The sequence below is a fragment of the Malaclemys terrapin genome, chromosome 8 (genome assembly GCF_027887155.1).
Source record: "Malaclemys terrapin pileata isolate rMalTer1 chromosome 8, rMalTer1.hap1, whole genome shotgun sequence".
Classification (NCBI taxonomy): domain Eukaryota; kingdom Metazoa; phylum Chordata; order Testudines; family Emydidae; genus Malaclemys; species Malaclemys terrapin.
Genome location: NC_071512.1, coordinates 21,407,165 through 21,426,753, shown reverse-complemented (window position 1 = coordinate 21,426,753; position 19,589 = coordinate 21,407,165). Strand labels below are relative to the sequence as shown.

General features: G+C 45.9%; 1 protein-coding gene across 1 annotated transcript in view; it reads right to left on the bottom strand.

Annotated features, from left to right (window-relative positions):
- Positions 1–17,328: 17,328 nt before the first annotated feature.
- ADRB2 (adrenoceptor beta 2) overlaps positions 17,329–19,589 on the bottom strand; it is a 67,636-nt gene continuing 65,375 nt past the window's right edge. Inside the window, exon 2 of the mRNA XM_054037671.1 lies at positions 17,329–19,050. Within this exon, the coding sequence (XP_053893646.1) occupies positions 19,016–19,050 (35 nt within the window). The 3' untranslated portion in view covers positions 17,329–19,015. The remainder of the gene's footprint in view (positions 19,051–19,589) is intronic.

The following is a 19,589-nucleotide window of genomic DNA, read 5'->3' as shown; positions in this document are numbered from 1 at the left end:
TCCTACCAGTTGGCAGCTGAGCCTCTCTTTGAGACTCTTGGGTCATGCTTCCCTCTTGCTTATTAGAGACCATGACTTCCTGTCTGATAGTAGCAAACCATTCCAGAGCCATTGCAACCATTCAAAGGGTCACCTGGGAGAATCCAAAACTGGTCAAGGGAGCGACAGCTACTGATTTCTTTTGCCTACTTTCCTCCTCTTTCTCCACTGCTTTTAGGACTGTAGGACTGGACAAATGGAACAGTGGCCACCATTTTCTGTGGGTCAAAATGAAGCTGTGTCTGAGAAAGACCAGGACAGATCTGACACTCACAAAGGACACTGATTGGAAACAACCAGAAACATCATCTATCCACTCGTGTTTGTGGATATTTGCACTGTGAGATCTGTCTTTCCCGTGTCTGTCTGTCTTGCTTCCCTTGTATTCTTCTCTCAGTATGTCTGACTGTCTTTTCTCTCTCTCTCCCCACCTCTTTCTGTCTTTGTTCACTTCCCTCATCCCCTCTTTTTCTAAGGCTTTGCCATTGAAGGATCCCTTTTACACGGGGAGAAATGGGGTTTGGTTGTCACTGAGGCTCAGCTGTAAAAGTGACATTTTGAAATTGGCACTTTCTCTGAAAACAACCCCCTTGGAGGTGTTCTGACCCTACCCTGGCATTGGGTGAGTGCATGCACACAGGGTGGGGTACAGACTGGGATAATGAGTGCGATGCCTTCACTTCCTGAACAAAAAACCCCAAACACCTGCAAGGCTAAACTCCTCAATGCACAATTTAAAATGAAGAGGGGACGGGAGCAGGCAGAGGCAGGGTCCCCAGCCAGTGAGGAACAGCCTTAGGCAATACAAAATGCTGTCATCTCTCGCAAGCTGACATGCAGATGTCTGGATATGGTTTGCTTTCTCCCAGCTTGAGTGCCCGCACAACCTGACACCGCATGAAGCCAGCTTCTTCTGCTGCTTGTTTTCTCACCCGGAGGTGGAAGCACAGCCATGCTAATTCCATCCCCAAAGATCTCCATGTGCTCCCCAGTACAGGTGCAGATGAAAATTGCCTTCCTTGTTTTTTAAAATCCTCCAGAGACTCACCTCAGTCTCTCTCCCATCTCCTCCCTGATCCACCAGCACTGTGCTCCTTTTGGATCCACATGATCTGGCTGCTGTTGACAAAAGTCTATATCTCCTGCCATCTGGAACAGCTTCCCCTGTCTCTCCAGATGGTTGGCTGTCCATCTAATTTCAGATCTGATGAAAGTCATCCTGGTTCTCTCGCATCCTTCCCCTCCACTCCCACATCCCCTGGCTATTTTTCTCTGTGATTCTATCACCCACAGTTGTATGCAACACACTTGGCTCAACAAAGTTACACTGCATTGTGCGGATAGCGTGCGGATAGCAGCTTTGTCCCCACATTCATTATTTTCGTGTTTTGTGGCAACATCTGAATGTTGCCTGCTTAATAATTTGCCATGAGTCAGAGGGGGTCTCACTTTAGATCAGCTTCTAACCTGGAACTCAAAGCAAGTAAAGAAAGGCCTGTCAAGTCAGGCTGGGTTTTCCCCTCCAGTACCTCCTAAGGCAGGGGTAGTACATGTCCTGAGCTACTTTCTCTTCAAACTCTGCTAAAAACAGCTCTTTGAATTTTGGTCCCAACAATCCAGTGTTTCTCAAACTGGGGTCGCCGCTTGTGTAGGGAAAGCCCCTGGCGGGCCGGGCCGGTTTGTTTACCTGCTCTGTCTGCAGGTCCGGCCGATCGCGGCTCCCACTGGCTGCGGTTTGCTGTTGCAGGCCAATGAGAGCCACTGGAAGCTGTGGCCAGTACGTCCCTCAGCCGGCGCCGCTTCCAGTAGCCCTCATTGGCCTGGAGCAGTGAACCGTGGCCAGTGGGAGCCGCGATCGGCCGGACCTGTGGACGGGGCAGGTAAACAAATCGGCCCGGCCCATCAGGGGCTTTCCCTACACAAGCGGCGACCCCAGTTTGAGAAACACTGCAATAATCCCTCCTGCTCTCAAGTGCCTTCCAGAAACAGTGCTGTGACTCTGTGCACACTACACATGAAATAGTACCATAGGCTTCATCTTCTCTCAATTCCCACTAACATCCAGGAGAGCTGTGGACATGCACTATGGGGCTGATCCAAAGCCCATTGAAGCCACTGGGCTTTGAATCAGGTCCAGTGGGAAGAATGGATTCCTAAAAGGGCAACATAGCTATGAAAAAGGTCTCCTTTCCCTTTTGGAGGGGTACCAGTAGCACTGCTTTTTCCTGAAGCATTTGCACTTGGCAGGCAACTCTCTACCCTGCTTTATTAGGAGTGGCAATCACATGTAATTACACTTAGCATGAAGGTGAGTAGCCCCATAAGGGCTAAATCTTAAAGGTTAAATTTTAACTCTATTAATGGTTGAGCAAGTTAGCCTGACATAGACACATAGTGGTGTTCAGGGCTTCATTGATTAATTGTATCTGGGAATCATCTATAGATATGATTAGCTATTTATGCTAATGATATCTATATATGATTAGCATAAATAGCTGGTACAGCATGGCTTTGTATTCCAGTGAGACTAATGAAGGTTCATTCTTCTTTCAAACTCAGTGACAGAAATAGCATTAAACTAAACCTTCCAAGGGACCATAGTTTGAGGAAGAAGAGACCCCAGGAAGTATCTGTTTCCTGATCCTGAAACCTCAACAACCTTGTGCTGAATATTGCATTTTTGGTGTCAATATGGCAATGATTTGTACAGTTGCTTATTGTTTCTGAAGAAAGATTTATAATAAAAAAAATCTCAGTAGGGATCTAATATGCACAAACTATGCTGTAAAATGTCAGGTGTTACTTTGATGTGGCACATTGAGTCTATACCCTCTGAAATATCAATGCAGGTTAAAATGACAGGAAGCACACAATCAGAATCAAACAATGCATGAGCTTCCTTCGCACTGCAAAAGATTAACAGCTGCAGGAGAGAAAGGCACTTCGAATACCTGCTACTGCACCTGTGACTATTGCATGGCACGCCTGGCGTCTTCATTTCAATGGCAGGATTTGGGCAGACACCAGGCTATAACTGAGTATGCATTGAATACCCATGTTACAGTGCCCAGCACAAAGGTCTTGCCAATGTAGAAGGGTGCGGGTGTTCAATCAATTCAGTAGCTAATTTAATTATCTCAAGGTTTACTTTCAAAGAGTGACTCCTGAATGTCTATGCTATGGCTAACCAGAGTCTGTATGCTCCTAAGACACGAGACGCTCACTAGATGGGTAGCTTGAAACATGATTGGCTGTTATTTCACTAGAGCTGGCTAAAAAAAAGTTTAACCAAAAAAATGGGTTTTCATCAAAAAAGAATTTTTTTCAAGGGAAAATGTCATTTGTGACTAAACTTTTCATAGGAAAATTATGAAACACAGCCAAACGTTTCATTTCATTATGAATTGAAATTTTCACTTGGCTGCAGTTTTTGAAGACGGAACATTTTTCAAAATGTTGAATTTTTGTTTTTCCTTTTTGTATTCCTTGGTTTGTTTTGGTTTTGGTTTGTTTTGATATGATATGGAAGGTATTTTCCTCACACTTTTCCCACCATTTTTTCTTCCAATCCATAATATTTTAAAACGTCTCCAACAAAAGAAAAAATAGAAAAGGAAAAAAAGAAAATAAAGCAACCCAAAATCCTGGCATCATTCACTTTATTGCTCTCAGGCAAACAAAGAGAAGGGTGGGTGGGTGGGGGAAATAGTTTTTCAGAGAAAAAAATCATGAAACATTTTGCAAAAATGACAAATTGTTCCATTTCGACCCTTGCAAAATGGAAACAACTTTGAAATTTCAACATTTTTGTGAGATTGTTCTTCCATTTTTTTGACCCACTCTGTATTTAACCTATTCTTCATCTTAATTGATGAGTGGAGATGGCCAGTTTTGCAATATTTGTTGTGGTATGTTTTTGCAGTGGCTGTGGCTTATGCGTGCTTTTGCAATAGCCAAGCAGGAATAGATGATGGAAACCAGATGGGAATTTTAGTTCTCCAAAGCTGAGAGGCTAATGCATTCATCACTTTGCTGCACCTCTAATGGCAGGAGAGGTAAAATGTATCTCCACCACTGTTCCGCCTGCCAGTTATATTACTTACGCTGGGCCTGAGCCAAAGCCATTCAAGTCAATGGGAGTCTTTCCATCCACCTGAAAAGTCCACAACCAGGCTCACTGTGATTTCATTGGCACTTCAAAGACAATCAACTCACCATAGAAGTTGCAGCAGAGAACAGCAGCATTAACAGTTCATCCTGAAGTATCGAGTACCCTTCTGCTCTTTCAATTTCAAGTCACAAGTCTTGTCCTGATGAGGGGAGCAGCATCAATAAACAGGTCTATTTCTTTGGTCAGGCATGGATACGTTTTACTTTTATTTTCTGGGATTTAATTACCAACATTTTCATTTTGGTAACACCATTTTCTGCTCCGGTTTTCACTTCCTTTTGTCAGTCCAGGGCCTTGTCTGCAGAGATCCACATTTTCATTATGAATTTCTTGGGCAAAAAACATAAATAAAAATTAAAATACCACTCTATGAGCAGATGAGGCAAAATCCTTCCCAGAAGCGCATCCTCTGCCTGGATTATGCAATTTAAAGATGGTCCTTTTGTCAATTTCCATGGAAACCAAAGTGGAGTGTCAGAGTCTCGAAGTTCTTTCATAATACTCAAAATTATGGTAAATTACCAGCATGCAGTTATTTAACCCCACGTTTTTTTGCTCTCAGGCAAACAAAGAGAAGGGTGGGTGGGTGGGTGGGGGAAATAGGTGGTTTGTGCCTAATAGATTGGAAGGCAGATGCGATTAGGAGATGCAAAGATCTTCTTTCCAGCCTGACAGGCAGGGCAGAGCTGTCTGGCATTGTTAGAATCTATTAAAACAGGACTGGAGGCAATACTGGTGCTTCTTCAGTGGGGAACCAGTGGTGGCAGCAGATCCGAGAAGTCCTGCTGGGGGAAGGCAGGCATTGGGAATGGCAGGATAAGGCAGGGAGAGTAATTGGAGGCTCTTTATGCTTCTGTCTCTGGCTGACTTGGAGCAAGAAGATTGAGAGGCTGATGAGCATGAAATAGTGGTGTCATAGGCTCCCATAAGTCAGTGGGTGTCTTCTACGCATGTCTTAATTTTACAACAATAAATTGATATTTAACTCAAGATGGCCAGCTGGGCATTAAATTCCATAGCACAAGCCAATCTTTTGCTGGTCTCAACAAAAAGGTGTTGTCAGAGTTAGGCCTCTGACTAGGCCAAGTTTCGTGGGTTAAAATATTAGAAATCCATAGTCCGCTGGCCCCTGGAAGAAGCAGACAGTCTTTTCTATCTTCCCTCCTAGGCCTTGACTCGCTTCTGCCTGCTCCCAGCTCTTCTAGACACTGGGGGACCAATTCTTTCTGGATCTGCCAGCTGCTGATTCTGACTGGTCCTACACAGCTCATGGAGGTCTGAACTTTCACTGTTCTTTCTCCAAAAGTACACCTGCTTCAGGCATGCCAAGAGGCCTCCAGCAGAGGGCAGCAAATGCCTGGTACACCCCATCACAATTCAGGATCCTAGAACAAGAAAACATGGACGTTGCTGGTCTCTGGAGAAGAAGAGCCTGTGAGGGAAGTACATGCAAAACCAAAGAGAACACTGGCTGGATATTATTCAGATATACTTGGGCCACATCACAGGCCGAGAACTATGGTGGCTGTTGGCAGATCATCGTGCAGCCATCTATTCATCATCTTCTTAGAACAGCACTCATTGCCACAATATCCGAGCTTCTGTCACCTTTTGTCTCCATGATATGATGCCTCTGTTCATGAAACCCAAAATCTCATTGGTCTTTTCATTAAAGCCAGTGGTAAACAGGATGCTAAACAACAGCTACTAAGTTAGACATTTTAAAATCAGCAAGTCCTGATAATGTGAATCCAAGAGTTTTAAAAGAGCTGGCCGAGGAGTTTGATAGACCATTAATGTTGATTTTTCAATAACTTTTGGAACTTGGAAAAGTTCCAGAAGATAGGAAGAAAGTTAATATGCCTATATTTTCAAAGAATAAATGGGATGACCTGAGTAAGTTTATGCCTATCAGCCTGACTTTGATTCCAGGCAAAATAATGGAGCAGCTGCTACAGGACAAAATTAATAAAGAATTAAAGGAGGGTAAAGTAATTCATGCCAATCAACATGGATTTATGGAACACAGATCCTGTCAGCATAACTTGATATCTTTTGCTGACAAGATTACAAGCTTGTTTGATAAAGGTACTAGTGCTATTGAAATATACTTAAACTTCTGTAAGGTGTTTGACTTGGTACCACATGGTATTTTGATTAAAAAACTAGAAGCATAGAAAATCAATGTGGCACACATTAAGTACATTAAAAACTGACTAACTATCAGGTCTTAAACGTAATTGTAAGCAGGGAATCATCATTGAGCAGGTGTATTTCTTAGTGGGGGCCCCCCAGGAATCGGTTCTTGGCCCTTTGCTATTTAATATTTTATCAATGATCTGGAAGAAAATATAAAATCCTCACTAATAGTTTGCAGATGACACAAAGATTGGGGAAGTGGTAAATAACAAAGAGGTCACTGATATAGCGCAATCTATATTGCTTAGCAAACAGGATGCAAGCAAACAATGTGCATTCTAATATGACTCAATGTAAAGGTGCACATCTAGGATCAAAGAATGCAGGCCATGCTTACAGGATGGGGGATTCTATCCTGGGAAGTGGTGACTCTGAAAGAGATTTGGGGGTCCTGGTCAATAATCACCTGAATGTGAGCTCCCAGTGTGATGCTGTGGCCAAAAGAGTTAATGCGATCCTTGGATATAAAAATGGCAATATCAAGTAGGTGTAAGGGGGTTACATTACCTCTGTATATAGCACAGGTGTGACTGCTATTACAATATTGTGTCCAGCTCTGGTGTCTGCAATTCAAGAAGGATGTTGATAAATTGGAGGGTGTTCAGAGAAGAGCCACAAGAATGATTAAAGCAGGGGTGGGCAACCTTTCAGAAGTGGTGTGCCGAGTCTTCATTTATTCACTCTGATTTAAGGTTTCGCGCACCAGTCATACATTTTAACGTTTTTAGAAGGTCTCTTTCTATAAGTCTATAATATAGAACTAAACTATTGGTGTATGTAAAGTAAATAAGGTTTTTAAAATGTTTAAGAAGCTTCATTTAAAATTAAATTAAAATGCAGAGCCCCCCGGCCAGGCCCCAGGCACGTGAGTGCCACTGAAAATCAGCTCGCGTGCTGCCTTTGGCATGCGTGCCATAGATTACCTACCCTTGGATTAAAGGATTGGAAAACACAAGAAAAATTCAAGGATCTTAACCTATTTATTTTAAGAAAGAGATGATTAAGAGGTGACTTGATTACATTTTCTAAGTAACTATATGGGAAACTACAATTTGATAATGAGTTAACAGAAGAAGGTATAACAAGATTCAATGGCTGGAAATTGAAGCTAGACAAATTCAGACTGGAAATAAGGCACATTTTTAATAGTGAGGGTAATTCATTATTGGAGCAATTTACCAATGATTGTGGTGGATTCTCCGTCACTGGCAATATTAAAATTGAGATTGGCTGGTTTTTTGCTTTAGTTCAAACAGAATTAATTCAGGGAAGCTCTCTGATCTGTTTTATACAGGAGGTCAGATTAGATGATCACAGAGATCCCTTCTGGCCTTATAATCTGTGAATCTATAAACCTGGCCAGATTCAGCACTCAGAAACTTAAGTTGATACAGCCTTGAGATAAGTATTGGAGTGAAAAGCAAACAAGAGAAGACTGCAGGAGTTTGCAATGGAGAAAAAGAAATGATGGAAAAGGTAATACAGATTCTATTGAAGCTGTGTGTGTGTTGAGTTATAAACATCTTGCTTGACCTGCTGCAGGGCTGGCACCGTGTTCATAATTGTAGCTGCCTGTCTAACATTGCTGTGATGGCACACTGAATCGCTGCACAAGTAAAGTAAAAATGGCACACCATTAACAGAGACTCAGGGAGCCAGACGTCAGTGATGGCAGCCCCTGCCTAGAAGGAAGGTGCTATTTCTTCAGACCAAAGAAGTTGAGTAATGAGATCTGAGCCAGAAAATGTAAACACCATGAACCACCAAAGATTAGCAAAGGATAATGCAAACAGGAAACAAAGTTTATATTTGAGACCAGTCCATTCTCTGCTTCTTCCCTTCTTCCTCAGGCTGAAAGAGCAACAGGACTCAGAGTACCAGAAACCTTCTCCTGGATGACTCTCTCTGTCCTTTTTCCATTTGCTGCTGCTTGTGACTTTCCAGGGTAGAGGAACTCTGGAGAGAATCCAAGCTGATGGTTATTCCCCAGCTCTGCTAATGCAGCAACTCTGTGGATAAATCTAAAGGCATGGGGCATGCTCAGGGGTGCTAAAGTTGTCCCCCATCCTGAAATCCCAGGTTTGAACTGCCCCACATCCTCCTAGGCTAGAGATGGTGAGGCTGGGAGGGTTTGAGGCTGAATTCATTAACCTCCGACTATAACATTCTTTAGGCCCTTCCATCCACCTGTTTAGAAGAAGATCAAACTATTATGGAGGTCTCCTGATCTCACCATGCCATTCCCCTCTTTGAATCCTTTCATGACCTTCCTCCTACTTGCAGCACCAGGCTCAAATTTCTCATCATTCAGGTCCCACACAACTGTCTCCAGTTGTTGTTGTTATTATTAATACCTAGCTTTTATATAACACCTTTCATCTGGAGATCTCAAAGAAATTTACACAGGGAGGTCAGGATTATTATCCCCATTTTGCAGATGGGGAAACTGAGGAACAGGGAGATGTGACTTACCCAAGATCATCCAGCAGGCCAGCAGCAGAGGCAGGAATTGAACCTAGGTCTCCTAAGTCCTAGGCCAGCACTCTATTTCCTAGGCAACCCTGCTTCTTGAGGCCTCCATTTCTAAGCCTCGCTCTTAGTCATGGCTTTTGTATCCCACTCTCTTTTTAAAGCTTTTTTCCATGCTGTTATGGGATGCTAAACTGTGTTATACTTGTTCAGCCACTAGGTGGCATTGTGTGTAAAATACCTTATTTAAAAGGATTCTATGATGAACGCATCTAGTGTGTATAAGTAAGCTCCGTGACTGCTTCATATTTGGAACAAAAGAACATGACATTGTGTCAGGAATTAACTAAGAAACAGAAGGAAAACAGCAACAAAGTTTGCAGACAAAAGGAACAAAGACACAAAGGTTGCAGGAGCTCAACAAAGAACTTCAGCTTTGACAAACCTTCAGAGTGAATAGACTGGAAACAATATTTTGCACGACTTGGCATTCCAAACAAATTCCACAAAGAAACTGGAGATATACGGGTATCGTCTTTAACTTAGGCTATGGGGAAGCAGGCAGAGCATATCTTTAAATCCTTTGACTTTACTGAAGACAGTCACAAAGATGACATTAAAAGGTTCTGGCTACGTTTGAATCATATTTAATATCCCAGAGAAATGTGGTTCGCAGGCACCAACTCCATGGGTACTCCAGGGCTGGAGCACCCACGGAAAAAAAATAGTGGGTGCTCAGCACCCACCAACAGCGTCACATATCAGCTCCTTCCCTCCCCCTAGCACCTCCTGCCCGCTGGCGGCACTGCAGATCAGCTCCTCCCTCTCCCTCCCACTGCTTCCTGCCTGCCACGGATCAGCTGTTTAGCGGCATGCAAGAGGCACTGGGGGAGGGAAGTAGCGAGGGTGGGGTGCGCTTGAGGGAGGGGGCGGAGCGAAGGCGGGAAGAGGTGGGGTGGAGGCTTGAGGAAAAGAGTGAAGTGAGGGCAGGGGTGGGGTGAGCACCCCCTGGCAACTCATAAAGATGGCGCCTATGATGTGGTTTATGAAGGAGCATGTTTTCACCAGAGAATTCAACACCTGGGGGAAAATGTTGCATGTTTTATAAGAGCTCTGCATATGTTGGCTGAAAGCTGTGGTTTGGGAAATGCAAAAGATGAAAATATAAAAGAGAGGCTGGTTATTGGGTTAACTGATAAAAGCCTTTCACAGCAGCTATAACTGAAGAGAGATTTAACCTTAACCACAGGTATACAGATAACAAAACAGTCTGAATTAGTCAAACAACTAGGGTTACCATACGTCCGGATTTTCCTGGACATGTCCGGCTTTTGGGGGCTCAAATCCCCGTCCGGGGGGAAATCCCCAAAAGCCGGGCATGTCCGGGAAAATCGGGAGGGCTGGGTGGTGCTCGGCCGGGGCCGGCGGTGCGGGGCCGGTGCGGGGCCGGGGGCATGGTGCCGGGCCGGGAACCAGGGGCGTAGGGCCGGGCCGGGCGCGGGGCCGGACGGGGAGCCGGGGGCGCGGTGCCGGGCCGGGGTCCGGGCTGGGAGCCGGTCAGCCGGGCCGGCGGGGAGCCGGGCCAGCGGGGAGCTGGTCAGCCGGGCCCGCGGGGAGCCGGGGAGCCGGGCCCACGGGGAGCCCGGGGGTGCGCCGGGCCACCGGGGGCCGGCAGTGCTGGGCGGGCCGGGGGTGGTCGGCCGGGGCCGGCACCCCAGGGCCCGAGCCGACCCAGGCTGGAGCCGCCGGGGGCCAGCCTGGGCCGCGCCTCCTCCCCCCCACACCCCCCTTACCTGCTTCAGGCTTCCCGCGACTCAAATGTTCGCGGGAAGCAGGGGAGGGGGCGGAGACTTTGGGGAGGGGGCGGGGTTGGGGCGGGGGTATGGGCGGGGCTGGGGGCGGGGCCGTGGGCCGTGGAGTGTCCTCCATTTGGAGGCACAGAATATGGTAACCCTACAAACAACAGAACAAAAGACAGGAGCAACTTGAAAACCTGAAACTAGCTTTGAAGCTAGAAACAGACATATGAATGTTAAAAGTCATTATCAATCTCCAAAGTGACCAGACAGGAAGAGAGTAGCTAAAACTGATACAAAGGCTAAAAGAGCTTGTGATCACTTTTACAACAGAAGTCACTCAGTCAGAGAACTACCAGGTCTAGAATCCGGTGACTGTGTTCATGTCAAATTGGATGGAGAAAAAGGATGGACAACTCCTGCTGTTGTGAAGAAAAAGAATTCAGCACCCAGATCCTATGTGACTGAGACCAACAGTGGAGAGTTGAACAGAAACCGTCGACATCTACAGTTTGTTCCTCAGAAAGAACAATCAACAGAGCAAACTCTATCGATGGCAGATGCAGAACAAGAAGACTCAAGGATTCCAAACCAACCACAGTCAGTCGTTGCCCCTACTGGACAGCCCGATGACCAATTTGTTATACATTTGGGTCATGTGATTAGAAAACCAGTACAATTCAGGGACACTCAACAGACTGATATGTACTGAACTTCAAAGACAGCGTGATAGTGTAAATATTGTAAATGATAGGAATGTAGAACTTAAAGGGGGAGATGTAATTGAATGCTAAACTGTATTATATAGTTCAGCCCTACTGACGAACCTCAACCATACCCGGCAGAGCATTAAAGGATCTTATGATGACCACATCGGGTGTGTATAAGCAAGGTCTGTGACCAGCCCCTATCTGGTACAGAAGAACATGACACATGCCTTCTCTAATGCTTATCTGTAAGAAGCACAGATACAGCTCAGAGGGGCTGTACTCCACACAGGGCAGGCTCCAGGGTTTTTGCCACCCCAAGTGGCGGGGAAAAAAAAAAAAAAGCTGCGATTGCAATCGGCGTCACTTCGGCGGCAGCTCCACCGCGCCGCTTTCTTCTTCGGCGGCAATTCGGCAGCCGGTCCTTCCCTCCGAGAGAGACCAAGGGACCCGCCGCCAAATTGCCGCCGAACAGCCTGACGTGCCGCCCCTTCCCCTTGGCCGCCCCAAGCACCTGCTTGATGAGCTGGTGCCTGGAGCCGGCCCTGTCAGTAACAAACAAACAAGTTCAATTAGTTCAGGAGCAATGACGTCTTTCCTGCTGCCTTGCTGTAGAAGCAAACTGGATGAGTGAAAGATTTGTGATATCTGCCGCATTCTGCACTCCCTACTGTTTGCAAGATAGTAACAAAACCAAGCCAGATGTGGTTTTTAAAATCAACCAATTTACAGTTGCAAAAATTAAACACCTGATCAGGTGCAAAAATGACACAGTGCTCGAGAAATCTAGAGCATAGAATGAGCAAACCGATATTAAAAGCAGTCCTTTTGCTGGGAAGTATAAGCAAGAGCTGTTTGCCTTTTGTAGAGATTAAACAGATTAATAAAATATCCCCACTTGGACACCACTGTTTGTGAGTGCTGCTGGTTCAGTCAGATTAACAACAGCCACATAAAGCAATTTTACATTCTCCCATCAAGACAATCTAAGCTGCCATAATTCATGTTGGTACATCTAACCATGAAAGGATGAAGCTGTGTTTTATTGCAGCCATATGCCTAGGATGATCTCCTTGCAGTTATTTTTGAGGATGGGGGAGAAGCTTTGGGCTGCATGAAACTTTTTGGAACTTAAGCAAAATATTGAGATCAATTGTGGATGTCTGGGTATTTTTTTTTTTAAATCTTTTGGAAAGCATGGCTCAATTAATCACTCTTTGCCCCATCCCTAAAACCAAGGCAAACCTCAGCGCTTGCTCAATTCTAGAAGCTAAAACATCCACAATGTTCAGTATGTGGGGAATATAAAGAAATGTTGAGTTAATAAATGAATGGTGGATTAGGTAAGCCCTATTGAAACTATGTGGGTTGGCAGGCTTGGATCTGGAACTAGACAGAAAAAAGATACATGAAGCATAATTAAGTTTTGTAACGTGTTTTGACATCCTTCGGTGGAAGGCGCAATAGGCATACAAAGTGCCACTTCTGTACCTTCAGCTGAGTTGTGCCCGCTAATGCCACAGCTGAATATTCCCTACAGTTTTCTAAGCCCTGCTTCTTGGAATCAGTGTGTCAGTGCATGTGTTGGAGACTGAGAGATGGGTCAGCTCCACAGAGCAATTATCTCATGGGGAGAGGAAGGTAGGTGGAAAATGATCCAGTAAGATGAATAGACCAACAAAAATACTGATAACACCAGGACTGATTAATAGCTGCTGGTGGAATGGGCGTTCCATTCCGGCTGTCTGGCCCATGGGCGTTCTCGATTTGCCAGTCTCTCTGAGCAGCCATTGTGTCATTACATCTGTTCAATGTTTGTCTCTTCTGAGCGGGAGCGGAGGGGGAAATTGCTGCTAAGGGAGGGTTGCAGAAGAAGGTCTGGGACAATATAACGCCATCCTGATGGGGGAGGTTCATGGCTCTGTGGAGAGTGAATATGCCAGTCTATAGATACTGCCCCAATGTTGATCAGACAGTTCACTGTGTGTAGAATGCAAGGCACACTCGTAGTAACGTTAAATGACTGGCTCAAATATTGGGAAATATTAAGGCCCCGGCTAAACTCTCTTTTATGTTAAAGATCCAGGTGATGTTTCGTAAGGCATGGGGTAATAGTGAAATCTGGTTCAAACAATGTGTCGTTTACATTCTCTAATGATGCAGGTATTGAATTCTTCCCCTGACGGGTGCTTCTGGTACAGCTGTAGAGCTAGCCCTGCTATCCACTCCACCCACCTCAGAACCATATGACGTCACTAGTGGCTGATACAGGGACTGGCTGGGGATCTATTAGAGAGGACATTATGGTACATGCAATGTTGTGGTCTGAAGTTATTCAAAGAAGAAGCCTTCAAGTTACATACCTTGAAGAGTTAAAGGGTGACCGTCTCTCCTCCAAAATCTTCTATCAGGATACTCTGACTCCTGGAAAGCTCCAATTTATTTCCACTTTGATCTGGTTCTTGTTCTTCTCCTCCTCGCTCCAGATAAAAAGATGAGACTGATACAGTTCTCGCCTGGTCTACGCCAGCTCACAGGTTGCTCTCCCTGACAGCATTGCTGTTACCAAATGAAGCACCCCGCCCAACCTCACAGCAGCAACTGGAGTCAGTGGATGTTGACCCCTTCCTGGGACCCTCCCTCATCTCAGGTGGCTTGGGCCAGGAAATAAAGACCAGCCCCTTGTATTCTTTGGGAGGCCCAGCACTCCTTGTGTCATGCCTTTATTGCAGCTGTAATGTTCAGTGGTCGCCCAGGCTCAGACTTTTAAAGGTATTTAGGTGTGGCTGCACTAGTGTTCCAACAGCTAAGTCTCATTTTCAAAAGTGATTTAGGCACTTGGGAGCCTAAATCCTATTGACTAAGCACCGCAAAGCCTAAATACCTTTAAAAATATGGGCCTCGGCATTTAAGATGCTTGCAAGAGATCTGCTTAATTTTGTGTCTGGTTCCAGTTGGCTGTGCATCAGGATAGCTTTAATGTGGGTTCATGGGTTCAACTGAACCTACAGAAATCATGGAACCGAGGGTGCAAAAACAGGCAGACATAGACTTCTCCCAGCCCAGTGTGGAGGGGAGGCCCTGGGCAGTTGGGTGTTGGAAAGCGAGCCCACTCTGCATTCATCCCTGTCCCACAGGGCTGGGTCTGGCTCCCCCTCCAGGCGTTGTGACCTGGTGCATGGGGTCACAGTGCTACTCACGTTTGGCCCAGCTTCTCCTCTGTCATGGGGTCCCTGGGACCTCTCCTCCACACCAGGCAGGATTAGGGTTGCGATGCCAGGGCGGAGGGTGCTGCTACAGGTGGTCAGTGGCCCCTTGGCACTTTAGTACAGTGCACCCACTGAATCAGAAAGATACATCCACCCCTGCTATGTATAACAAGACATTCACAGTGCCCTGGCCAGACTCTCTGTCTGGGAAGCTCAGCCCTAAAAGGCACAGCCTTTAGAACCAGCACAGCCTTTAGTACCAGCACAGCCTTTACTTATTTGACTTTGGGGCAGAGACCATTGGTCACATACCAAGGAGGTCTTTTCTCTCTGACCCCAGCATAGACTCTAACGTGCTACTGGAACATTTCTAACCAGATACATTTGACAGGCAACTTTTGGTCTGGAGTTTTGGTGCCCACCTGAAAGGCAGCCTGCAAACCCTGCCTCTCGCTCCTCTCCTCCTACATCACACTGCCACAAACTCCAGTGTGACAGTGCTGCTTTCCGTTCTCTTCAATCTGACGACAGTCCCTTCTCTGATCCACCACAACTTTTGGTGTATAGTGAAAATTCAGGACAAAGGAACAGGGCATTTCTGACTTTATTTGTTAGAACAATTTGTTCTAATTGGACTTCAGGTTCACAATAGCACTCAGAACAAATGCAGCGTACAAACACTCCCTATGCAAGCCTGCCACGTGCATTCGCTATGATTACGTGCAGCTTTATTCTGCATGCCTACAAGGCGCATGTGCTTCTGTGAGTTGAGCAGTGTACAATGGCGCTCTCAACAAGAACTGTGGCATCAGCCAAGGTGGCACCAGAATAAACTGTGCCCGTATGCCCACAAATGATCTTAAAAAGCTTTCTTCCCAAGAGCCATGGGTCAATGCAGTCACACTAAATGGTGCTGCATGCCTCCACTACCCAGTTTGAATTTGTGGAAGCTGGTTATGTTTGGGATGGAGACTTGGTCCTATCCTGTCTTCAGCAGGATTTAGTCCCCTCCTGGATAAAATAGTACTTGTCACTGAACTAGGTCCAAATTCTGTGTCACATGACATGACCCCTGATTGTGAAACCTGTGTTCAGTCTTCCCGGGTGGTGAGGGCAAGGTCAACCTCATACATGCTACTGGGGAGCTATCAATGCACGGCTAGTGCTTCAGACACTGCTACCTGAGCTACTTTGAAAAAGGATCTGTCACAAACTATTCACAGCTGGAATCAAAATTGAATCAGTCTATTTGTATGTCAAATTAGAAGGAGTTTAGAAAATAGCAACAATCAGGGAGCTGGAGAGACTGAGCTGTGAGGAAAGATGAAAAGAGCTAAAGAGGCAGAGCTTGGAAAAGGACATCTTCCCTTAGACATGATAATGAGCGACATGGACTTGAAAGGTATGACCAGGTGTAGGTGTGATATTAGTAGAAGCTTCCTGACCTTGGCTCCCAAGGGAAGTGGTGAAAGCCCCATTGGCTGAGGCATTTAAAAATTGACTTGACAAGACACTAGCAAATGTAACATAGGGAACAAACCTGTAGGGCCTCAATAGATGGACTGGATAGTATCTTCCATCTCCTATGACTCTGTGAGGAAGCAATTGGCAGTATATAGATCATAGCTGACTTTGGGGGTGTGTTTGTGAGCTAACAGTGAGATTGTGTCCATTTTAGCTACTTTTCCTGCTAAGTATCAGGAGGTAGCCGTGTTAGTCTGCATGCACAAAAACAACAAGGAGTCCAATGGCACCTTAAAGACTAACAGACTTATTTGGGCATAAGCTTTCGTGGGTAAGAAACGTACTTCTTCAGATGCATGGAGTGAAAATTACAGATGCAGGCATTATATAATGACACATGAAGAGAAGGGAGTTACCTCACAAGTGGAGAACCAGTGTTGACAGGGCCAATATTGATTCTCCACTTGTGAGGTAACTCCCTTCTCTTCATGTGTCATTATATAATGCCTGCATCTGTAATTTTCACTCCATGCATCTGAAGAAGTGAGGTTTCTTATCCACGAAAGCTTATGCCCAAATAAATCTGTTAGTCTTTAAGGTGCCATTGGACTCCTTGTTGTTTTCCTGCTAATACTCTCTTGTGTGGGTGTGGGAGCAGTTGACAGTAACTGAAAGGATCCTGTGTTGCTCTTCGGCCTGAAGAGAAAATTCATGGTACCATTTCTAACAGAGATTCCATGACTAGTCAGTCACTGTAATGACTCCTAGGCTTTGTTCTGTAATAGGACAGTCCTCAAACGTTAACAGAGTCAGGCCTAGAGTTCTCTCTCCAGCATAAGAATTCACGGGAAAGTGTGCTAAGGGATAAAGAGGTGAGATTCATGGCCTAATTCAGTCACACAGGTTTGAATGGCCTAGGCTGAGGGTGAGCTGTTGAGGAGAAGAGAATGGCTACCCCATTTGCCTACAGAGTCACTTGGCAGCCAGCATCTAACCAGCTGTACTGTACTGTATGGTAGTGTAGGGTACGTTGAAGATACTGAGCCAGATCATCAGATGCTGCCAACTGATGTAGCTCCTCTTCAGTGGAAATATGCCAACTCACAGCAGCTGAGAACCTGGCCACCAGGCACTTACAAGGGAACTGTATATAAAACAACTTTGATTCTGCTGTAGATGGCAGCGTGAGAAAACAATATTAAGAATATAAAGTACCAGTGAGAGTCTAATTAGCGTACAGACATGCATTTTCTCTCTCTCTCTCACGCTCACACACACTCTGTACCCTTCACATCCTGCACCGCAGATAAATAAGGTCAGACTGCAGCCTCTTTTTTTCTAAACGTCAGGCAACCCCAGTGAAATGGCTTGCTTTTATTTTGCTAGAGCTGAAGGCCTGCTTATGTCATTACAAGAGTTGTCAGTGGTTCCCACTTGCAGACACGGGTTAGGAAGCTGCTCTACAACTCTCCACAGTCTCGTTTTTGTGTTACAGGTTTTCCAGGTGGAAGCCCGGCCTGTCTGCACAGTTCATGTCAAAATGGGGCTGCGTGCAAAGCTCAGAATTTCCGTTACCGCTGCTGGTGCTTAGAACTCAGAGGGCTGCTAAGCGGAATCCTGGACTCACTCAGCTGAGCCGGGTGCTTGGCATACAAGACTATTCTTCTGCCATCAGAAATTGCAAGAACATCACAGCTTTCCTACAGTCTGAATTTGTCTTTCCAATGGTTCGCTGCGTGGACCTCAAGCTCTCTGTCTCTTTCTTTGCAACATGGGTCAAGAGATGAAGGGCCTCCTGATCTTTTGAGATGCTGAGCTCCTGGGAGGTGCTGGTCACCAAACTCCCCTGGGTGCCAGTGGGGGTTGAGCTAGGCATCCTCTGAACCTCACCGGATCAAGCCCTTAATAACCAAACCAGGGCTTTTTCATTTTGAACCCTCTTGTATATTTAATAACCCAGGGAGTTTTCAACAAGGATTGACTTGCCTGTGCACTGATTTCAATACCCGAATGAGGGATTTGAGCCTTGTATGGCATTTGGGGCTCAGGTCCGAAAACTGGGCTCCAAGGGTGTGGCTGGTGCTGTTTGACTGTCAGGGCTGGAAAGTGAAAGGTGAAGCAGATCTCTTCCGACCCCTGCTCAGTGCCAAAACATGGGGTCAAATCCTAGCACCTTATAGTCATTGAAGGCAGCGCCTTGGGGGTCTGTGGGACTGTTGTCTGAGTAAAGACCTCAGATTTGGCCCATGGTAATGTTCCTCTTCTATCTGAGTAGGACTGAGGGGTGTACTGGGTATTTATTTGTCTATACAGAGGAAGAGACAGAGAAGATGCCATGGGTAGAAGCTAACACAGAATAAATAAAAGCAAACTTCAGCATTCCTTGTCTTTCTAGTCTTTAAAAGATTCCTGTTTCATCTGAACCCCACTGCCAGCATGTGGACAAAAAAGCCATGGCCATGTTCCTAGCAATCCCTTGGCCAGGCCAGGAGTGAGTGAGCTTGGCTTCTTTTCCAGGAATTGGCCAATGGAGAGGACAGGGCAGCCTTAGAGCTTTCTTGCCTTTTGAAACAATGCTTTCCGAAGTTGACATGACAGGGAAACCCCTGGATGTCTTTTTCCTCCTGTGTGGAAACTCAGCTCATTCCGTGCTGTGTTGTTGGGCTGTGCTGTCACCTTCCCAGAGTGGATCCGATTTCACATGGCTGGTTCCTGGGATGTGGCTCTTTTATCCCCCGAGAGGCTTGATGGACTGATGGATCCTTGCCTGGTTCGCTGCCACTCCTTCATCAGCTTCTCCTTCGGGTGACTCACTATTGGTGATGGGCTGAGATGAAGGCAGTTGCCAAAGCAGTAGTTTCCCACGGTTTCACCAGTCTCAGAGAAGCACGGCTGTGCTCCTGCTTTCTCTCTCCAGAGCCCTTGTGAGCTCAGCGTGGTGAGGAAGACACTTCAGCCCATTCAACTTTCAACCATTCCAGGACACCCAGGGATCTCTGTGGAGCAGAGAGAAAAATGATCAGCTTTGTGCATTACAGCTTTACAGGCCTAGAAAAAATGAAGACTCAATATTGAGTCCTGGGAAAGGGATTACACCTCCCCCACTGCAATTTATCTGCTAGTGGTGTGGGCTGTATCCAGCAACTACAGCCCAGTCCCTTAAGCACCCAATTCTGCTCCTGTTAGTGTCAGCAATAAAAGTCTCCTTGGCTCCACGTGGCCTATACGTGTATTTAACCAGCTAATGGAGAGCTCGCCCGGCAGCTCTACTCACTAAACGTGCAAGGCACACATTACCACAGCCAAGACTCGAACTGGGAGACTCAGTGAGCAAAGCCTGGCATCCATGAATTTAGATGGAAGCTCACCAGCACCATATCCCAGGGGAAGCCCTCTCTGGCATTCCCAGTGTATTTACAGGGTCTGTCTCCTCCCCGCACCCGCAGCATAAGCAAATAAAACATCTGGCCACATGCCCTTCATGCAGCTTTAAACTCCATACCAAACAGTAGACAGAGGACCACACTCCCCAGAG